Genomic DNA, 23,743 nt, shown 5'->3' with positions numbered 1-23,743 from the left:
CCATCCAAATTTTCTCGCTAAATCCTACCAAGCGAAGCTCAATAAACTTTGGCTAAACTTTGACTTGTAGCTTCAGGCGTATGTAAATTCCATGAATATTATTATTCGCTGTTTAGTGTGTATAAGACCACATTTTGCTAAATCAATGAAACTGGTTTAGTGGCACACAAAACCAGTCAACATCGATTTCAGATAAATTAGAGATTGAACCGAACCGAAATGTTATTACAAAAACTGAAAAACATCGAGTAGTAAATCAAGTATAGTTCTCCGTGTACCGTATGTTTGTGTGAGTCAGTGAAGTTGAATTTGTGAGTGAAATTTTTTGAGTGATTTTTCTTTAACGAAAGCCAGTTCCAACACACCTTTGTTGGAGAATAGTATACACAAGCATTCAAAACATCACACACACCCAATTCTAATACAACGTCGATGTCTCGTTATCGTATAAAATGTACCAAAGAATGAATCAGTGAGTAGAAGTTCACTCGGTTGGCATGGAAAAAATAAACTATTACGCATACACACCATACATTCATTAATGTATGAATCGAATATAAAAAGCAGCAGCGACATGTGCAATGTGCATCATGTAATGCTATTCCGCACGTGCTTTAATTTTTTTTTTCGAAAACAAACTTATTTACAAAAGTTTAGTACGTATGATTGATGAATGAGTAAACATCAAAAAATTTTACGTATCAACCGACCGTCCGTCCCAATGATAAATTTTTATTGCGCTTTTTGTCTAGCCGTAAATAATAATTGGTATCGAAATCTTGAGTGTGCACTCAATTAAGCCGTATAAAGTGAATTTTTACAATTTTAAGCAAATTCACAAGAATTGTGTTGCTGTATTCGTTTGATGATGTTTTTGTTTGTCAGCTCCGTAGATTATACACTATGTTCTTCGTATAAAGTAATGTGAAGGTCAGATATTTACACTCATAAACGGACGGAGGTTATTTAACTTGATTACAAATCTAACAAAAAAAAAAACTTTAGAATTTTTTCTATTTTTAACTAAAAAATTAGTATTCTTTCCGGTTATTCTTGCATGATTAGTGACGAATAAGGAATCGTCTTTGTTGTTGAACATTGTTCGTATGTGACACACAGAACCCATTTTTGGTGTATTTTTCGCACAAAAAGATTTTTGTTTTGCCGGATAAAGAAAGTCAACGATCGTTGGTTTAACTATTTAACGATCGTTCTCTTTACTAAGTGGGAACCACAAATAGATTGTTCACGGAGAGCGAAAAGTTAACTGATCTGTGGATCAGCTGCCAAAAATTCATGAAAACAACATTGAGGCTAAGCCCAGTTAAAAGTTGTATAGGCTGTTATGATGAGAGGAGAGAAGGAAATATTAATTTGGACTAGTTATTTTAACTTGTCTTGGGAGATATATCAAAAATGTATATAAAAATATTCAATGACAAGTATCCCAAGGCAAGTTAAAATTAACTGGCCTTCGGTGTTCTCGCTCTACTCATATAATAGTTTAGTTAAAATTAACTGGTCACAAATCGCTCTTCGTGAACATCCCTATATTATACATTAGCAAACAATATGATTTATTGATTTCAATGAATTCACCATAAGTGCGCTTCTACTTATTTAAGATGTACTAGCAAGCCCATTAGGACGTGCTGCTGATGTCAGCTTTATTCTCTTGACTGAAAGTCGTGGGTCTTAAGGATGATAAGCACGCTCAAATGTTTTGTCACAACACTTAACAAAATTAACGAGTTATCACATTTTTGTTTTCAACAGATTCTACATAATTTCTAGATCCACAAATTTGTCAGTCTTGATATTGAATGGTTTTTTGGTTTTTATCCCAGTAAACTGGTCATTATACATGAACGACAAAAATTTCGACTGGGAAAAAATTCAAAAATTGCATTCAATATAACAGCTGTCCGAATCTGCAATGAACGTCAACACAAGGTATGGTCGAATGTCAAACTTTGTATGGAGCGGAGGACATAGCGATTTCATATCCTCCGGTTTGTATGAACAGACCATACCTGGTTTGTACATTCATTGAGAATCTGTGGGACTAGTAATATCAGATCCCACATAAAACAAAAATGTGCAAAAAAACCTTAAATGCAGAAAATGTTTGTCACACTTTGTTCATATCTTGATAACTTGGATAATTCTAAACGGAGCTCCAAAATTTTTTTTGTTAATCGAAGAGGACTGTAATTACTGAGGCTAATGCTTGATTTCCACTTATCGACAGCTCGCTCTCTCATATCACGGACCTCTAACGGAGTACTTTTTGTTGAGTGGAAACCATACTTAAGTTTCCATTCCACTCAATAAAAAGTACTCCGAGAGAGAGCCGTGATAGAACGAGCTGTCAAATAGACAAATGATGTTTAAAGGTACAACAGAGTGCCAAGAGGAACGACAGCTGTTATCGACAATTTTGACAAAAATAATCGATCAGCTTCGGTCTGTCTTCTCTCATATAGGAGTAACTGATGTTCTACAGTTAATTAAGCAAAAGATTTTATGACACATTCTAGATGATACGTTAACTACAGAAGTATGTACTAGATGAAACGGTTGTAATTCGCATAGACATCTTATGGAATGTTCATGCTAAGTAACTGACTATAAAACTTGCGAAGATCATGCTAGTAAAATTAGTCTTGAGATTTGTTAGCACTTCGTCTAATAAAATTATGAATCTGAATGTGAATGTGTAACATCTTATTATACGATTAAAATCAAGTAATAGATTCGATAAATATTATCCTAATGGTATGTTTGCCGTATAGGAAAGTTTAATTATCTTGACTGAAGCGACTGAAGCACTATTTACCGTTTGCAAGGTCAATCTTGTCTTTCAGGCTCGATCAAAATCTATGTCTTATATCAGTAATAACATTACCGACACTACGCGATTGCGCGTTGCTGAAAATATCAAATGATCGATTTTTGAGAACTTATCTTTCGTATTAATTCAACTAGTTACCTAACAACTAACTATCTTAACAACTACAGTAGCAGATTATCAAAAATCACATCAAGTTTTCTTATAGAGCTCACAATCTTCCTTCAGTACTAGTACGACTGTTAATTCTCCGACAATGTTCCTGACATTGAGTGTCTAAGATCATATTATTTTGAAGAGGACCTTGTATACAATTGATTACAGATCACCTGGAGAATAACAATACACCTCATAAGACGTTTATGGTTGGTATTCACGAGCCACATCAAGTCTTTAAGCAATGCTTGTAATAACCGTGTACATCACAGCAAAGTTTTATGGCTCAATTTAATTAATCAATTTCATCAACGTTATTGTCGTAAAATTTAGATTTGCATTCATGCATGTATTATAAGATGCACAAGGATGCTGACATGGCATTATTGGACCCACATTGGTAATAAATGCAGTACACTGTTCTGTGGTTCTGTTATTATATCCGAAAGCTAGAAACTATTCTTCTCCGTTGAACTTATACAAAGTACTGTGCCCAGCGTCATGGTGAAATTTTGGCGCTGAGCTCAGTTATTGAATGGTATAATAATGTCTGATGAGAAAATGATGAAAATTTTTATAGTATTTCATGCTACAAGAACTGTTAAGGGCATTTTATGTTCAAGAAATGGTAAATGGTTGGAGACGAAGCCGAGGAATTTTAGGAAAGTTTTTTTGTCAAAACACTATGCCTCATTCTCCATCCCCAATTTAAAGCTGGGTAATCGGATTGCCTTCAGTTAAAGGCTTCATTGACAAAAAAAGCTTCTACACAACGAGTGATAAGGGTAACTGGACGGTAAGTTACAATTAAATAATTTTGGGAACTCTAAAACTCCCTCGGTCAAATTCGATTACTTTGCGGTTGTACACCACTTGTATTTTCACTTAAATTTGATTTCGATCTGTATCAGAACATTCTATACGACGAGTATTCAATTCAAAGACTACAATCTATAAATGACCCATATTTCTGCATCAAGTCAACCATAAAATGCTAAATGCTGATAATCGTAATGAAGAGGTCACTATGACGATAAGAAATCATTATCAGTTGAACAGTAAAAAAATATCGCAAGCAATTGGTTATCGCCACAGCATAAACTTGCGCGTAATTCAGAGGTACATGCTGTAAAATCTGAGGCCGGCGAATTAAACGAATTTTATTTTCGTTAGACAAAGAGAGAACCACAGTGAGGTTTTTCGTTGTTCGTCATACTGAGAATCAACTATGGTTGTAGTGAAAAGATAAGAGATAATTCAGAAAATGTTTTACAATAAAAATTCGTATAAACGATGGAGTTTGCCTGCACCGAGAACAACAACAATGAAATCGGAAAACCAAGAAATTTACTAGTGCTGAAATGGGAAGTTTTTGTCGACACTAGTACTTCACACTCCATCCACATCTAAACGACTTTCGATTTTATTGACTCAAGTTCCATGTCGTTCGTACTCTATCAATAACTAGAACGTAACGTGTTACAATTATGGGGACACTTCGTTTGGACGTACTTCATAATTCCTTTTGATGGGATGTGAAGGGGGCAGATCGTGTATTTTGTGTGCAAAAGGATTTTTTAGAAGAAAATCCTCAAAGGATTCGAAAAGATTTTTGTTGTCAACCTCAAGGGCTTTAAAGCATTTTTCCTTTGATTTTGCAAGGATTTTCTTTAATGTTCGACTATTTTCTTATAAGACTTTTTTGAGGATCTTCAACGAATTTGAGAATTTTCTATGTCTATCTGCCCGCGACCGTATTTAACGCCTCTGAAAAGATTCAATGACTGTACGGTGAAGTTTGCTCCGGTGTTAATTTCCATGAACATCTTGCGATACAGAAACCATTGCAATGAACAAGACTGAAAGCTTAAACAGAAGTAACACATGACAAAACATTGTGATATCAAGTATCTCATGACTGTAGATACCTGGGTATGACTCGAGTTGATTTTGTAAGATCAAGGTCGAAACAGGCCAAGTTCAGGTAATAAGAAAATCTAATTCAATCGCACCACTGGCCTGACACTATTCACGCTATTCTTCATTTTTTATTCATAGAGTGTCTACCCCGTGAATCGCACTGACAAAAATAGAGTTCAAAATCTTACCTGTTGCATGTGACTTTGTAACCTAAACTAGCTGTCACAGCTGTAGCTGTGGCAGATAACACAGATACAAAGTTACATGCAACAGATGAGATTTTAAACTCTTTTTTGTCAGTGCGCCTTAAAACAGGGCCTAGTATTCTAGTAAAAAAAATCCTGAAGATAGGGCCTGCCTTGAAGAGTCTTCGGTAAAAGTCTGAAGAAAGAGTATTCGGTAAAAGTCTGAAGATGGTAGATTGCAATTTCAGATTCATCTAGATAGGTTAATACTCTAAATCCGTAGCACTGTCATAAGCAACGGAAAGTTTCTAACACTGAGTACAAGTAATGCTAACTATACCAAGCCCAATACCGAGTTCTCAACAATTTGATAGACCTGTTCCGAGCCTTAGGTAACTTCGTGATGATCGGAGGAATCACACTGATTGATAGATGCAACAATTCAGGACCGGTATGCCTACCAAGAAGCGAAAAATGCAAAAATAATTCGAAGGACTTGAAAACCTAAAACTTTCACACAAAAATTAAAAGCCGATAGCTCAGTACGGCCAGTTCGACCTGGCAACGATCTACATTTAATAAATAACTGAATAGTGGCTAACAGCTCACAAATCTTTCGAAATCACTTGTATGGACATTATGGACATTAAAAGATTAAAAGCACTTTCTACTTTCCATGAATAACCAACTTCCCAAACTAAAAATGCATGAGGAACGTTATTGATAATGATTCCATGAAAGCTTCCTCTATGTACACTTCATTCTAATGCAAGCATATTATAATTTTTGCTCCGACCAACTTCTTGAAAATATAAATTTAAATTTCTATTTTAGTGTGTTTACCAAATACTATTAGGAAGCTCAGTCAAGTTTTCATTTTTTTTGTCGTTCTTAAATGCAACAGAGGGATTCTTTTCGAAAAATATTCGACAGAAGTCGGACCCATTCTTCAGTGGAGTGATTTTTATGCGTCTAGAAAGGTATTGAAAACTAGAAGTCATCGACTTTTCCCAATATTTTCTTGAATTTATCCCATTTCACAATATTTTCCTCAATTTTTTTTGGAAAATGTTGGAAATTCGGGAAAATGTTGGAAAATTTAAGAAAATATGGGAAAACTAGAATCCAAAGTCACTTTAAACAAAGGTCAGTGACGGTAAATTTCTCCTAAGGATTCATTCATTGGTATCATTGGATAATTGAGGCGGTCATATAGTTACGTGGAAAATACGGTCTGATTGGATTATTTTTCTCTGAGATATGAGTCATTGAGAAAATGGACAAACTACATCAGTAAACTTCTTAGACCTACTCAACCTTGCCAAAGTTCCACTGGAGAAAATGGGTCCGATTTTGGTAGGTTGTTTTTGTAAACAGTCCCTCTCATCATTTTTGCATATAAAGCGATTATATGTTTTATGCATACGGCGGCTCATACATAGCTGAGCGAGACAGATACATGGAAAGGGATAGAGAGAAGAGACGGGAAGAATATTACTATTATTATTACAAGCTACCGATTATGAACCAGACAATTTTGTAATATTTCCCGAAGTTTATAAAACTGGGACAAACTATTCGAACAACCAAACTTTGCATATTTTATCGTCTTATTTTGCATCGAATGTATGCATAATGTGCTTTAAGCTGATAATAAGACCTATGGTTCTTCGGGGTTCCGGCTGTATGGAAGTATACTTTGGAGAATTGACAAGAAATTGGATTTTATGTTGAAAGATTATTCGAAAATATTTAGCATAGCGAAATAACGTTCGATATGATAGCAAACGGAACATCTCGTAGATTTAGATGCGTGCGAACTAAGGAAGAACTTGCTGAAATTTACTGACGAAGTTTGTTAAATTATTTTGGCTATCGGAGAAGCAATCTCATTGGGAGAATAAAATTTAATGATTTCAATTCTCGGGCGTCTTAAGTTTGTCATCGTAAAGTGAAGGAAACTTTTCAAGTGCCGAAAAAAATTCGACAACTTATCAACTGAACTTTATAACATTCAAAATTGCAGTGCGATGACCCAGTCAAATTATCTTTCAATTAAAAAAAAAAACTGATAAGAAAGGCGAGAACAATTTCCTTTCGGTGCGCACAAACTCGGTGTTACAACTTTTAGCTTAGAATGGCTTAGAATTCATAAGAAAATTGTGATAACTAGTTACTATCCTTTTAGTCATCATCTGTCATCAGCAACGGCGACAAATTGAAGAGATAAATGCTACCTTGCTACCTAGCGTTTGTTCATATAGCAAAATGAATGTTGAAACGATTGAAGTAAAAGATTTTTTATGAAACACAAGATGCTATCAGATAAAGTAAAAGATTCAGAGGCAAGACCGTATTAGTGTAACAGATAATTGTCTATTTTGGGTGAGAGAATATATTTTTAGAAGAAGATTCTCAAAGGATTTTTCACAATTTTTCTTTGAATTGCGAGGATTTTCAGGGATTTTCTTAAAATTTAAAGGATTTTGTTGAGGATTTTCAACCAGTTTGTGGATTTTCTTTTGGGCGTTAAAGGTTTTTACTATGTTTGTCTGCCTCTAGAAAATATGTGACCCCTCGGAAAAGACTCAATGACTGACAGTGATGCGTTTCCCATTTATAAAAGGCTGATGATGAGACAAACCCTTTTCGCTAAAACAAAACAATTTTCAAATTACTTCGTACTCACTTCGTTTGAATAATCCCGTTGATGCTGTGTAGCTCAGATTCTTGAATCCAATGTCGAGAAATTTGGCCGATTTGCTGACGATTAGCGATGTTGATGGTATCGAAGTATTATCACATGGTAGATTTATATCAATGGGCGGAATATTATTCGCTAATCGACGACCGATTAAGCTGTTATTTTTCACCAACAGCTCACGACCGTTAGCACACTTTTTATCATTTTCTTTGCGATGTATAGCATTCAATTCGACGGCATTAATGTGCGTGGGTAACATTTTCATTTCACCATTTAGCACTCACAGCATCAGTAACTTTTCAATTTTCTTTTATAATTTTCACTTTTTTTGGTATTAAACTCCACTCACTGTTCGGTTAAAATTTGTTCAGTCATCGTTTGTCTGCTGGAAATATTGAAATATTTATTTTCGTTGATAAATTGATGATTCACTTTGATATAATTACATCGATTAGGAATCTAATCTACAAAGCATTTGGTATATGCACGAGGTTTCGGTGCGAAATTGCACATACCAAAAAAACAACACACAAAAATTAGCAAAAATTCTTATCGTAAAAGTGTATCGCAACGTCAAAGTTAGGAATGAACTTTCAAGTGCCCGTGCAACTTTGTTTTGATGTGAAAATCTTTCGCTCTTGTTCGTTCATTAAATTGGCAGTGTGTTGTTGTGTGTACAAAGTGGGGCTTTAAACATTAATAAATTCCTTTTGGCTCTTTGTTCTCGCAATAAAATCAAATATCTAATCTCTTTATGGTCATGTCAATGTTGTTGTTTTCAGCTCCAATACATAACTAATTACTGCTTTGTTCTGCAACGCATGCAACTCGACAAACGTCTTATCAATTCAGTTAAATGTCCCAGTATGATAAGTTTGTACGGAGTGCAAACAACAGAATATATATAATGCCTTGCTCGTATTACACATCCAGAAAATGTAAATATCATCCATTGACTCATGCTGACCTTTGAATATTAGATTTAAACGAATTTGCATGGTGTGAATCAGTTCTCTTTCCACATTAAATTCGGTTCTGTTCACGTGTATTGTCGGTATATTGCATTGGGGTTTCGAATGAGACATTTTTGGTTGTAAGGCCCTTTTATTATTTCAATTTCATTTATTTCCAAAAATTCAATTTCTTAAATTAATCGCACCGCGTAGCTCCAGTATGCGCTACAATTCTAGGGAGCTACAACAAGGGACCTAATACCGATAATGAACGGTGTAACATTGTTAGAATGTAACATTTCTTGCTTCAGTACGAGCCTGAAACTTTCATGTTGTATTTTTCCTAGACGCTGTTGTCGACAGTGACTACAAAAATTGAGGACGAAACACCATCTATTGCAGTATTATATAATGAAATGCATACTAAACAATAGAAGTAAAAGATTTATGTAAAATTTGTTGGAAATTTTTTTGTGAAAAGAAGTAACAGATTCGACAAAAATGCTGAGGCAGTAAATAGATTAAGATTTTGCTCACCTAGTACCTGTTTACGTAGGTGGAAGCACGGAGTTTTGAAATTTAGTTTCACGTTGCAGATATTGCAGTGACAAATAATGTCCAAATTCTTAAATTTGTGTAAGAAGAAGTCCTCTTTCACCAAGAAATCTGCGTAACCTTCCAATAAAATCCTTGAATTTGAACGTGTAAAAAACAATATTCAAAACCACCGAAATTCGGTGGCGATTCACTAGTTAAACGGACACTACATGAACAACCTTCTTGATCTATTCATTGGACAAGTAGGATCACGGCTTACTTTCAGGATTTTTTTCAGAAGAACTTTTAAGAATCAATTTTACGAAAGTAGACTCTGTCGTAGATATGTACGAGAGAGAAGGAAAGAGAGTACATAGCACTCTTACTCCCAGTATTAACATAGAAAATATTCTTAAATTGACTGTAATTGACTTCACTGTTTTGATCTGAATCTGTTTCAGCTGGTCCACTCATACTTCATACTCATACTCGGTCTTTACTCGGTTTTACTACTACCAAGTGCGTGCGTGCAACTATTTCACCCATGTAAAGACATATGAGAAGTTTTGTTTGTATGAGTGAACTAGCTGAATCAAATTCATGCCTAAATTTCAGTGACGTCAAATGTATCACAAATGCCTCCAAATTTGACGCTTGTTAATGCTAGGAGCAGTGCTGGAGAGTGTCAATATAGGGACGTTTTCGAATCGATCTTGTAATTTACAATCCCATGCGCGACAAGTTTCTTTAAAGAATTGTGATAACGATGAAATGTGGAAGATTCTTCCGAATAGGATTCCGTCCTCCTAAATATCAAACAAAAACATAGCTAACGCCGACCCGTACGAAACACCTATTCGTATCAAAAGCCTTTATTGTGAAACTCTTCATTTCTCTTACTTCATTTTCTTCTCTGCTGAAAAGCTATTCGCGCTTTAAAATCACTTGAATTATCCACTCTTTGCCTTGCAAATAAATTGCCGGAGGCAATATAGACAGCCCCATACGAAGTCAAATTTCATAAATTCCTATTTAAACAGCTATATTTTCCTATAAATAAACATTCCACAAATGAATTTGCTATTATATAGCTCTACATGCCTGTATATTGCTCAATATAGCTGTATATAGATATATATAGAAGTCCACATATGGGATTCCTAAAACCCCCCACACATAACCAATTACTTCTCTGTTAACAAAAACTATCTAAGTACAAATTTTACCACTTTATATCGTTTTACTAAAATCCAATATGGCCGCCGGCAGCCATTTTGTTAGGAGACCGGAAATAGTACCGACGCTTTACATTCGTTAATACCTTTCAAACAAAAAAAAATTCATGAAATTCGGTCAAAATTTACTCGAGATATTGTCAAAATACACCACGTTCACTGTACTTCCGAGTAGCCAGATAAGAGCTCACTCCAAGAGACCTAGCTCACGCTCCGGAGAACATAATTTCATAAAAACCCTGATTGGTACGGTCAATACCTATCTAATAAAGCTAAAACAGACGAAATATGTTCAAATGTGGCCGACCTACAAGCAAAAACTGCTTGCCGCCCTGTGCCTGTTCCACACCAAGGGGTCTAACTCACGAGTCGGTCATCCGATTTCCATAAACTTTTTTTTTGTATTGTAAATACCTTTTATTTGACGTATCACTTACAAGTTTAACGTTTAAATGTCCGGAGATATCTTCGAAAAACCGTAAAGCACTTATTGGGCCACAGCTCGGGAGGGGTCGATCCAAAATCACTCATCTTCGAACTTAGCCTGTCTTTTGACATTACCAAACGGGAAAAAAAAGAATTTTCAAAATCGGATGCGTTTTACTCAAGTTATCGTGCAGACAGACAGACGGACATTTTTTTTTTTCGCGGATTTGGCATCTCTAGACAACCACAGTAAGGTTTCCCCTTACTCAGGGAGTCCAATTCGACGTGTTACAAACGTATGCGTAAACCTATAAGACCCCAGTACTTCGTACGGGTCTAATCATTTACTACCAAATCAATTCAGAATTTGAAGTGATGCACTCATACTCATCAGACTGTAAAGAATCAGTCGTTTCGAATCGATTGTCCAACTCCAATTACAATATTGTTGCCTATCATCAAATTGAATAGATAGATAGTTAGCCTCCAGTTTTTTACTTTGAAGAGCATCTATTGTCTTCAACATTTGAGTATGGTGACGTGTTTCAATTGCTTGTATTAGATAAGTTTGTTGAACCACACCTGTTCTGATAAGATATGTATACTCACCGTGGTTAAAAATAAATTTAAAAAAAAACGTTGGAGTGTCCTGTCTCTTGAATGTAGCTGGCCTGGTATATTTGGTATCGTTTGAGAGGTTATCACTAGTTTTGTTACCCGTCATCATCGTATCAAATTACCGAACTTTATGGAATCATACTAGACCGGATGTGGGCTGATAATAATAATGCCTCATTGTATCACCACACCAGAGATGATAAAAGATTTTTTTTTGCGTTTACATTAAGTTCGTTCTAAGTATAGTAAGGTTTCAAGTTCTACTAGTTCCAGCTCGTTCAGGCAAGCGTTCGAGTATAAAACAAACGTAATCTTGCGAAACAATTTGAAAATTTTCAGCTGGTCCACTCATACAAACGAAAGTGTATTTATGAGTGTATGAGTGGATCAGCTGAAGCAAATTCATATCTAAATATCACTTATGTCCCCTGTATCATAAATTATAGCAAGAAAAAGCTGTAATTAGATGAGACGGACACTTCTTTCAATATAAGTTTTGATTAGACAGCAACTCATCAAATGAGTCAATGATTCATGAATACTGCATCTGTTATCGACAACGATGACAATTTAAGCGATTTGATATGGTTTTGTTGTCGTTTTTTTAATAGAAAAATGATTGTTTAAGCTGACGAAGTAAAGGTTTCTTTTACTCAACCTCTATGAGATACTGTAGAAACAAATAAAGTAATAGATTCAGTAACTGTTAATAGTGGGCAATCTGTGAACGAATAACAACACGATTACTGATAGATGAGACAGAACGCCTTTTCGCTCGCACTTTCCTGATGAAGAAAGTATTTTACTTAGAATGTATTTGTGGCACCGTTGTACCTTTTTTGGAGGTAGCATAGTGAGATAGAATATTTCAACTTTGTAACCAATGGCAGCAAAAGTAAAAATACTGGGGTCCAACTGGTTAGGCATGGGTGATAATGATAATGATTATCGATTATCGATAATCGATAATTATCGACTTTTTTTATCGAAAATTATCAAAAAAAATATCGATAATCGATAATTATTGATATTTTGATAATTATCAAGATATCGATAATTCGATGTATCGATATTTCGGTCTGAAATTCCGATATTTATCGATATATTCCGATATATCGGTATATTATCATGAATTTTCAGATAAATATCGAAATATCGATATTTTGATAATTATCGAATTTCGATAATTATCGATAATTACCAAATTATCGATAACGATATGATTAATCGATTATCGATAATTTCTTTCGATTGATATTATTGATAATTTTGAACGTCTCCCATCCCTACAACTGGTCTACTCAATGAGTGGCACTTATACAAACAAAAGTGCTTCTACGTTCTTATACGGGTGAAATAGTTACCGCCCGTGCACGTATGATCACTGATCAAGTGGCCTATAAGTTGTAAGCAGGTCGTTTATAAGATTAGACGATTCGTTTTTCCTTGACCGTGTTGAAGAAATTCCTCGACCGAAAAATCGAGGAATATCTTCATCCCTTCATGTTGTTTAAGATATAAGTTCTAAATCAATTGCTTATAAAGGGATAGTTCTAAGTTCATTAGTTCATAAGTTGATGAGTCGTAAGTTTAGAAGTCATACGTCGATAAGTGATGAGTCCTTAAGTTCGTTTTTAAAAATTATGTGCCTACGAGTTAAGTGTCAAATTGTGAAGTCTCAAAGTCATCATCGTAATTTCTGATTCTTTTTCGCTCTTTGACAATGTACATTTTCGTAAAAATTACTTTAGGTTGCCAGACGGTCAACTAACATAAAACAAGGTTAAACAAGGCATCAGAACAGTCGGAGCGTTTGCTGCGACTTAGCCCCGTACAACCCGTAATTCTATTTCGTTCGCAACCATTATACGTCCGTAGCCCTAATAAGCCCGGAACCCTAATACGTCTACAACCCTCTAATGCGTCTGTTACCAAAATGCAACTGTTCATTTTTAAAATTGCGCATAGCGCAATTACGAAAGCCCGTACGAAGTACCTTTCAAATAAAACCAACAATTTACGACATTATTTTAGAAACCCAAAATTTTTTGCCAACTTTCCATTGGGTATTCAATTACCTCTCAAATGAAACAAAAACTATCAAAATCGGTTGAGATTTACTCGATTTATGTGCAAAAAGCACTTAGGGCCGAGTAGCGGCCTTAGTGCAAGGGCCCAAATTTGAAACTTTTTTTGCCATCATTCTATTCGTCATTCAATTATCTCTCAAATGAAACAAAAACTAGCAAAATCGGATGAGATTTACTCGATTTATGTGCAAAAAACACTTAGGGCCGAGTAGCGGCCTTAGTCCAAGGGCCCAAATTTGAAACTTTTTTCGCCATCATTCTATTCGGCATTCAATTATCTCTCAAATGAAACAAAAACTAGCAAAATCGGATGAGATTTACTCGATTTATGTGCAAAAAACACTTAGGGCCGAGTAGCGGCCTTAGTCCAAGGGCCCTAATTTGAAACTTTTTTCGTCACGTTCTTTTCGGTATTCAATTACCTTCCATAAAAAACTAAAACTAGCAAAATCGGATGAGATTTACTCGATTTATGTGCAAAAAACACTTAGGGCCGAGTAACGACCTTTGAGCCCTCCCAACAAGCCCACGTTGCATCTTACCCAAAAACAATGTTCAGCAACTTTGTTCTACTCGTCAATACCTTTCATTTGATATATCACAAGCAGCTATTGCGTGCGCATTTCGGTAGATATCGTCGAAAGACTGAAAAACACCTATAGGGCCCTAGCTCTGGGAGGGCCGACCCTACCATGCCCATTTTCGAACTTGACCTTACTTTTGTCGATACCAATTGGGGAAAAAAAGAATTTTGAAAAAAGGTTGTGATTTACTCTAGCTAGAGGGGTCACGGACGGACGGACGGACGGACGGACGGACGGACGGACATTTTTTTTATTGCGGATTCGTCATCTATGAACATAACCAAATGCTTTGCCCTTACTGTCTGCTTCCAATTCGACGTGTTACAAACGGCATATTAATCTTATAAGCCCCCAGTACTTCGTACGGGGCTAAAAACCATTTAAATAGGGCGAGTCTTGAGCTCACATGACAAAACCAAGAGTACGTATGTAATGTACTTTCTGATCAACGTGAACACTGCTACTGAAAATTTATTAGAGTACGCTACTCCATCACACTTTTGTTGAACTAAACCCGCGAACATTTCTTTGGTTGGCTTGTGTGTTGCGGGTGAACTTTATTCTTTTCACTCAAAGATTCATGGCTTGTACCTAATGACTAACCACTTATTGACGTATGATCGAGGGGTGACGCACTTCCATTTAATCCATTTAATCCATTAAATCCATTTAATCAATTTAATCCATTTAATCCAAAAAAAAATTTTTAGTTTTACCGAAATAATTAGGCTACCGACCTGAAAAATTTGTAAAGTAATTGCGAAAAATAGATTTGCACGATCCCCAGCTCGATTAAGTACTCGTGAGGTATAGGAAAAAAATTTTTGTGAAAAATGGTATTAAATTTATTTAATCCATTTAATCCATTTAATCCACTTTACACCAAAAACTCATAAAAGTGGATTTTTTCGCTTTTTAACATTGTAGTATGAGTTGTAGTACGTGGTTCGATCAAAATCAACAATTTTTAAGACTTTTACAGTATTTGGTAAAATGAACTTTTTTCCTATTTAATCCATTTAATCCAATTTTTATTCCATTTAATCCATTAAATCCATTAAATCCATTTAATCCATTTAATCCATTTAATACCATTTAATCCATTTAATCCATTTAATCTAGAAGTGAGTTACCCCTCGCGTATGATACAATTATAAACTTACGACTCATCAACAAACTTTAGTTAATTCAACAAACACAGTTAAAAATATGGGATTCCAATTTTTGGGTCCGAGGGGATTACTTTCAAAAGTAATTCTTTCGCCAGAAATTGAAAAAATGTAATTATTTCAGGGATTAAAAGTAAGACTAAACAATAATATTGAGTATTGAACGATGATAGTGCTGCTTAGAAATTTCCGTCTATAATTTAATCGTGTTGAAATCACACCTTTGTGTTAATTTAGTTCGAACCCGATTTACGAACAAGATATGATTATTGAAACGGACATTTATTTGGTGTTACAATGTTTCAATGGTACTACCGATGGTTTATTCTGCCTTACAATACCAGGCTCAGAACAGGAATTTTAAGTCGGTTTGTATAGATACTACCAACTAATATGGATATGGTTAAAGATAGTATAGAGAAATTCTAGATTGAAAATGGCAGTAAGGCCAATTTTAGCAGCGAACTATTTCACATTCCTATGGGAAAACAGACATTTTAGACATAAAGAATGGTAAAGAAACTACATAAGAATATAAAAATGAAAATCATGAAAAAATATCGAGGTTTAAAGTAACGATCTTGCCATCTGGCAATTTGCATTTTAATCCCACGAGGAATTAGTTTCTTTGAAACAACGGTTCACAGGTTGGGATTAAGAACAAATTGCAGCAGTGGTAAGATCGTAGACTGAAGTGCAGGAGGTCCCGGGTTCAAATCTCGTCAGGTAAATAAAAAAAAAATTCTGTTTAATAAAAACATTTCTCATTGCAGATTCACAAAAAAGCTTCTTCTCAAATCCGACGTTTACCTAAAAACTGTAGTATCACACGATATCCGATAAAAAAATCTTTCTTTTTAATTTTTTTTTCTGAAGTGAAAGTAGGAAGGGTTAGATTTTTTTTATTGCACTACATATAACATTTTGATCAGATTAAAATGAGATTTTCGTTTCAACGCATAGTAAACAAGCGTCAAACGTTAGGGCCTCAAAGATTAAAATTTTATTCCTCTAGGGATTAATTATTTGTGGATAAGTTCAAGTAATCCCTGAGGGGATTAAATTTAAATTCTAAAAAAAAATCGGTCGCGTACTGTTAATCCCCAAAAGATTTAGATCTAGGTCCATATTTTTACCTGTGTAATTAACTTACAACTTATAAGGGACCTACTTACAACTTTAATAGGTCACCTACTTACAAACTTATAATTTCGGATTTATACTTGAGATGTTTCACTAGAGCTAGGCTTAAGGTACTAAAGTACATAAATTCAAAAGTTTCGCCTCCGGCGCTTTACTTTTAGAATCTTCTATGAAGCGTATACTACATTGGAAAAAAAATCTCAAATCGAGGTCGTTGTGTAACCAGGATAAGGTTCTAGATACCATTTTTCTATTTCCATAACTCTACTGCAAGAAGAAAATTTTCATAGATTCCATCGACTCGTAACCAAACAGAGTAAACCTTTTTTTTTCAAAATATCTTTATTTATCATACCTATCAATTTCTGAGTGGGATACAATGTAGTTCGATACATAAGTTGGTCAAAACATCAATATCAATTAATTTTAGTGTAAAATTTTTGTTTAAATCTCAATCCTTGAATCGAATTCTTCAATTGAAATTCATCATCATTCGTCCGATTTCGTTGAAAAATTTAATCTTTAAGTTCTAGTCATTCCTTTAGTCTACGCACAATCTTCAATTCAACTTATCGTTCATGCATGATTTGGTTTAATACAAATTCGTCTAAATGAAATAAATAAAGTAAAAAAATGCGATTAACATAAAAAATATATTCGAGGAGAGGTGTGACAGAAATTTCTGGCTGTGTATGATGCTAAAAAGCAACTTCATTGTGACTTTGTATGCCAGAGTGGTTTACACCTCGCATATACCCCATTACATTAATACATTAAGAAATTGGAATGAATTCACTTCGACCAATAAATATTTAGGTAACATCAAAATCTGAACATCAAAATCTAAAGTCAATTCTTAAAAAAGTCTAACTTAGCTCCAATATTTTTTAGCTTTTAGAACGTACGCTTTTATTTAATGCATTCGCTTTACGTAATTAACAAAATGAAAAGGCTATTTTATGTTTGTGTTTTTTTTTTATTGCTTCCTTCTTATTAAAATCAATTTTCCTGAAAATCGTAATGCGGAAAATAGTCGCCCCTTATTACCTCTGTTACACACAACGTTGTATGCAACTATGTGAAAAGTACATGGGAAAAGCATCTTTAAAATGTCTTCTCGGGCTTACTTTAAGAATATTTTTGATTTTTTTTTTTTAAAGAATCTCCAAATACTCCATAATGACACGTTGCATTCTCTAGAATTCACAGTAATTGTTTTAAAGATCAAATATACCGACCTGAAAGGAAAACATCATCAACTCAGAGGCGACGTAACATGTACCTCTGAGTTGATCACGTTGTCCGTAGCAGCCAAATTCTATCGTGTCATCTCCATTAACGTAACAAAGAACTGTTGTACTGACAACAGTATGGAATAAGAAAATATCGACTGAATTTGGAGACAAGCTGACACTGAAGGTGACAACAGACAGCCAAAAAAGCCTTCTTAGAAACGACGTTGCTATTTGCATGCGCCTGCCAAGAATATCAGGCCCTTTATTAACTATTCACATTTTAAATTAGCATTTTCCTCCTACAAATAGCCTGCGAATAGCATTTTCCTTTTACAGAGACTGATGGCTGGCGAAATTATCTGCAATAAGCTCAAGACATTGCTCAAATGTTACCAATACACAAAATAAATGCTCACTTTCTCCTAAAAACAAGAGATTTCTAACGCTTCATTGAAAGACCGAAAACCCCGGTTTTCTTGATAAAAAAAACCGCGGTTTTTTAACGCCCAAAATGGTCCGGTTAACCGGTTCGGTTTAAACCGGTTTGCAATCCCTAGTCCTAACGTTTAATACAAAAGAGAACGTCAGATTTTTTGAACGCAAAATTTCAAACGCTATATCCGAACGGTAATGGCTTAGAGAACGTTAGCTAAATGGCCGCTAACGCTAATTTCCAACGCTAAATCCCCCGCTAACGCTAAAATCAACGGTAATGCCCTGTCAATAAATGGCACCATTGTGAATGCATACACATGGACGACGAAATTTTCGATTTATTTTTCATTTATTATTTTAAAAGGTCATCCGGATCAATATTTTATTACTGCAATCCGTAGATCTAATTTGCAGTAAGGTAGCGACACTGTGCTGGAAAAAATCTATTGACTTTACAAGGAGCTGTTCGACGACAAACATCCTCCACTACACAACAAACACGTGGTTAACCTGCAATTGAAACACCTGAAAATAATTTTGTGATTATTACTCCCACAATGTGATCGGATTAACATTTTATCAATGGAATTAGTAGATCTGAATTGTAGGAAGCCAGCGGTATTAAGCTGGAAACGTTTTTTATTCTCTTTTTAATGTTACAAATAGTATCCTCCACACGACGAACATGCAGTTGGAAAATGTCATTCGTAAAACGTTTGATTGCAATCAAAAGTGAATAAAACTTTTCCAGCTTAATACCGCTGGCTTCCTACAAGTCAGATCTACTAATTGCATTGATAAAATATTGATCCGATCACATTGTGGAAGTAATAATCACAAAATTAACTTCATTTATTTCAATTGCAGGTTAACCACGTGTTTGTTGTGTAGTTGAGGATGTTTGTCATCGAACAGCACATGTAAAGTTTATAGATTTTTTCCAGCACAGTGTCGCTGCCTTCCTGCAAATTAGATCTACGGATTGCAGTAATAAAATATTGATCCGGATGACCTTTTAAAATAATAAATGAAAATAAATCGAAAATTGCGTCGACCATGTGTATGCATTCACAATGGTGCCATTTATTGACAGGGCATTACCGTTGATTTTAGCGTTAGCGGGGGATTTAGCGTTGGAAATTAGCGTTAGCGGCCGTTTAGCTAACGTTCTCTAATTGCAAAAAATAATTTAACTTTGGAACGACGGATTTCGATCAAATAAAATGCCAGTATATTGTGCACGATCTCAGCACTCTAGTAAATGAAATTGTTTTTGGATCGGACATATAATCTGCCGTGCAATAAGATTTTGAAATCGTGAGGTGTATAAAAAGCACGTGCCTTATTCCTCGAAAGATCCAAAAACTAATTAATTTACCAGAGTCCTCCTGAGATCGTGCACAGCACACTGACTGGCATTATCTTTGATCAAAATAGCTCGTTCCAAAATTAAATTATTTTTCACAATTGCCATTACCGTTCGGATTTAGCGTTTGTGTTTTTCTCTACTTTTTACTCCATAAAAGTTCTATCATGTCACGGCAGAGTAAAATAAACTTTACTCTGTCGTGATCATGTATAACGCAGGTCGTCTCTTTTTCTTGGCCACAGTAAAAATCATCTTATTTATGTTTCAAACGCTTCCACAAAATTTCAATAATCAATACAATGCCACCAACGATCCATCCATACACGATGAATGTCGGAAACTCAATATTACTCTCTATGTTTTCATCCGATTCACGTTTATGTTTACGATATCCTTCCAAAATCATTGTTTCCACTTTGAAGTCGACTCGTCGACGCCATTCATCGTACAAACCTACACTTCGGACTCGATGATACAGTTCATTTAAACGTTCAAAGAACAAAAAATTTTTGTTGACAAGGTATCCCCCGTGACCATATCCTGTGACATTAATATTTGAATCGTGATACGCCTTAATGTTCAATCGTTTCTGAATATTCAGCATTCGCTTGACATCTATTGTTGTTAGAATATACGACGCTGATCTATCGAACCTCTTCATATCGTCATCAACTTTTTCTTTCGAAATATTCAATTTATCGGTCCAATTCAATTTCATCGTTTCCCTTGATATTTCCTGCAATATCAGGGCTGCCAAACTTTTCGGTCTTTGAGTACTAACTCGTACAGTATATGGAGAACTGTACAGTTCTAAAGGCGAATTAATCTGAGGCTGATCAACCGGTCGAGTTAGATGGACAAGTAAAATCGACAGAACCAAGTTTACGATAAAGAAACCGGCGAACGTTAATGGTACGATAATGAAGCCTTCCAAATGGTACAGTCGTTGGTACTTTATGTACCCATTGTCATTGAAAACAAGGTTCATGACATCGGCAAAACTTTCAAATATTAAAATTCGCTTCTGTTTAATGTACCGAGCGATGCTCAAGAACACTGTACATGTAACTATTGTAGTAATCACAATACCCAAAAGAGCGTTGGACGTAATGTTTCGAAGATACGCAGAAAAATCTGAATAAGGGAGAGATGCCGGTACCAAAACTGTAAATCGTCGCCAATCACATGGGTACAAATTGTATTCTTCCCTTAGACCTATTTGAGAGCGTATACCTGGTATGATATGAAGTCCACTTTCAAAATACTCTGATTGTTTTGTAAAGTTGTGTTTCAGTATAGTGTATGTCGCATTCATATGATTCAATAATGTAGGCCAAAATTCATCGCCATCGTCCCATGGCTCACTGAGTATCAGTTGATATTGCTGAAAATTGGAAGCTACACTCCGAAATACACTGTTAAAACTCGGACTTTTGGTAACATCTGTCATATCAAACGATATGAATGGATCGAAAGAGAAAATTTTTAACGATCTTTCAGTATGATTTGGCGCCAGACCAACTTCAGGTTGTCCGTATGTAACAGCAAAAACGTCTATAACGAGTTCCTTTTTGCACCATTGAAATAATGTCGCTATATATGACTCTGTTTCGTTCGGGGAGTAATGCGTTAAAAAAAACCCGATTTTCATAGTGATCCGAGGTCCTTGTAGTTCCTTCAATCGATTCAATAGCTGCAAGTAATTTTCAAAGTTACTTTTTGCAGGAACAATTATAACAACTGCATTTTTGCTATTCAGTTCAATGGGGTACCATAACTCTGTCCTCTTGTTGTTGTTGTCGTCAATTTTATCGTTGGAGACGTATAATGTTTTTGGTGTGAATTCAAAGTCTCTGCCTGCATTTATAAACTGATTTATGTCCACTGATGAGTCCAATAAAAAGATGTTGTGATCAAAGTCGAAGAATTTATTCAAATCACCCATGAATTTCACTTCTTTCTGACACACAGTACAGACAATGAGTACAAACCAAGTAATCAGTACTGAGACAGTCCAACACATGATGGAACCTTGAACTCAACTGATTTTCAATTATGTATGACAACTGTAACTTTTCTTTCCATTCGAATGGTTTAGTCCATTTAATTAGGATAACTATCGTATGTAATTATTTATGACGATTGACGCGAATGGAATTAGGCATTAGGTAAAAACGATTTTAGTCACCAGAAATCTTTTATAACAATGACCGACTGTCACAGTTTAATTGAAATGATGAACTAGAAGCTCGAAATCTAAATCATTTTTGACGAACTACGTCTGATATTATGTTGAACTCAGGAAGGATTTTTCTAATCGAATCTATTTTCTGACGAAATATGGTAAAAAAAATGTCAGAAGCAAATAATGTAATGAGAGGGGTAAATGATGTGACATACGAGAAAATGCTGCTTTATTAAGAAAACACTCATTTAACCTGCAACAGTATTTATCGTAGCTATTTTCCCCTCCATTTTATTATACAGTCACGGAAAAGTGAAACACGACATGTTTTCTGATTTAGGAGTTGTTTTGGTCTGTAATTCATTCCACATATATTTCGTCTAACAAATGAGCACCTAGATTCTGTATTTTAGTTTTTCGTTGCAGGTAGCAAGCAAACAGGCAGAAAATGCTAATCTAGATTTTCATATGTTAAACGAATTTCTTGTGGGGTCAATTACAAACCACAACAACTCTCAAATCAGAAACATGTCCGATTTGACTTTTCCAAGAATGTAGATTAAACTAATCAGGGTTAACTAGACACAGTCCAGCCATAAAATAACGTACCTCTGAGGATATAAATATAAAAAAAATATTAGATCGTTCAAGTGATAAACCAACTAAAACTTTCATTCTATACGATGCAGGCATTGTATGGGGAAAGTACTTCCCGATAATTTCCGTTATATTCAGTAATTAGATGTTGTAACACTTATTGGACATTAACTCTTACGGGGATTTTTTTTAACCTTTTAGCCTTTAACCTTTGTTAATATTATTCAGCTAACAAGTAAAATACTTCCCTATTGACAGTTGTTAGGTGTTAACTCTTATAAGTCTTACATTTTATTAACCCTTTCAGGTATAAAGGCATATCTTTTGCATATGTGCGGCTCCTTTCAATCTCTCTATCACTACAATAGTTCCTTCAATGAAAGAAATTCAAACTGAACACCGGTGATTTAATGTCTTATACGCACAAAAAGATGAAAATGTATAACAGGTCAGATTTTCAACTCTTTTTGTCAGTGTATTCTAGTATCATGATAGAGTCTCTTCAAACGTAACAACCGTTCATTTGCTTGAGAACAATGTTCGTACATGCTAGACACAGGTTTGAATTCAATTCGGATGATTTTACAGACAAACTACTTGTCTGTATGCAGGTTTATGTTCACCAGATATTGACGTGACTATTTTGGATCATGTTTCTATACTTTCCATCACAAATGACAACATAGATTCACGCCAAAAACCTTAAATCGAGCGAAGTGACTATTTGCACCCGGGAGCAAATAGTCAATATTAACGCTATTTGCACCCACATTTTTAAAGCTATCGGACATAATAAAAAAATCATTGTTAGTAAACTATACGAATTATATTATCGAAAATGCTACTCGCACAATTCGCTGCAAATTGTATGAACAAAGTGTCTGGTTCGATCCAACTGAATTCTATAACTTCAACAAACTGTGTAAGGAAGGACTTTTGTTTGTTGCTAGTGAATTCATCCTTCTACAAACTTTATAAGGACTTTCGTTCCTTCCTCACGCTTCTAGAAACTATGTTTGGAGTTTGGTGTGTTCTTACTGAATTCATCCTTCTATAAACTTTGTGAGAAAGGAGTTTCGTTCGTTCCTACTAACTTCATCCTTCTACAATTTGTGTAAGGATGGACTTTCGTTTGTTCCTACTGAATTCATTCTTCTAAAAACTGTAAGGAAGGAGTTTGGCTTTTTTCTACTGAATTCATCCTTGTACAAACTATGTTAGGAAGGAGTTTGGCTTTTTCCTACTGAATTCATCCTTCTACAAACTGTGTTGGGAAGGAGTTTGGTTTGTTCCTACTGAATTCATCCTTCTACAATTTGTGTAAGGAAGGACTTTCATTTGTTCCTACTGA

The 23,743-nt window shown here is 35.1% G+C and overlaps 1 protein-coding gene across 5 annotated transcripts in view; it reads right to left on the bottom strand.

Moving 5' to 3' along the window:
• The window catches only part of LOC119079033 (ATP-binding cassette sub-family G member 4-like), a 39,853-nt gene that overhangs the window by 11,693 nt on the left and 4,417 nt on the right, over nt 1-23,743 (bottom strand). For 3 of the 5 annotated variants that reach the window (XM_037186821.1, XM_037186817.1, XM_037186818.1), the window contains exon 2: nt 7,802-8,201. In XM_037186821.1, the coding sequence (XP_037042716.1) occupies nt 7,802-8,081 (280 nt within the window). In that variant the 5' untranslated portion in view covers nt 8,082-8,201. The remainder of the gene's footprint in view (nt 1-7,801; nt 8,202-23,743) is intronic. The other 2 variants (XM_037186819.1, XM_037186820.1) reach the window with 1 other exon arrangement.

This window comes from Bradysia coprophila, unplaced genomic scaffold (assembly GCF_014529535.1).
Source record: "Bradysia coprophila strain Holo2 unplaced genomic scaffold, BU_Bcop_v1 contig_297, whole genome shotgun sequence".
In the NCBI taxonomy this organism is placed as follows: Eukaryota; Metazoa; Arthropoda; class Insecta; order Diptera; family Sciaridae; genus Bradysia; species Bradysia coprophila.
The sequence above is the reverse complement of the archived record's forward strand: the minus strand, read 5'-3'. Positions and strand labels throughout refer to the sequence as shown.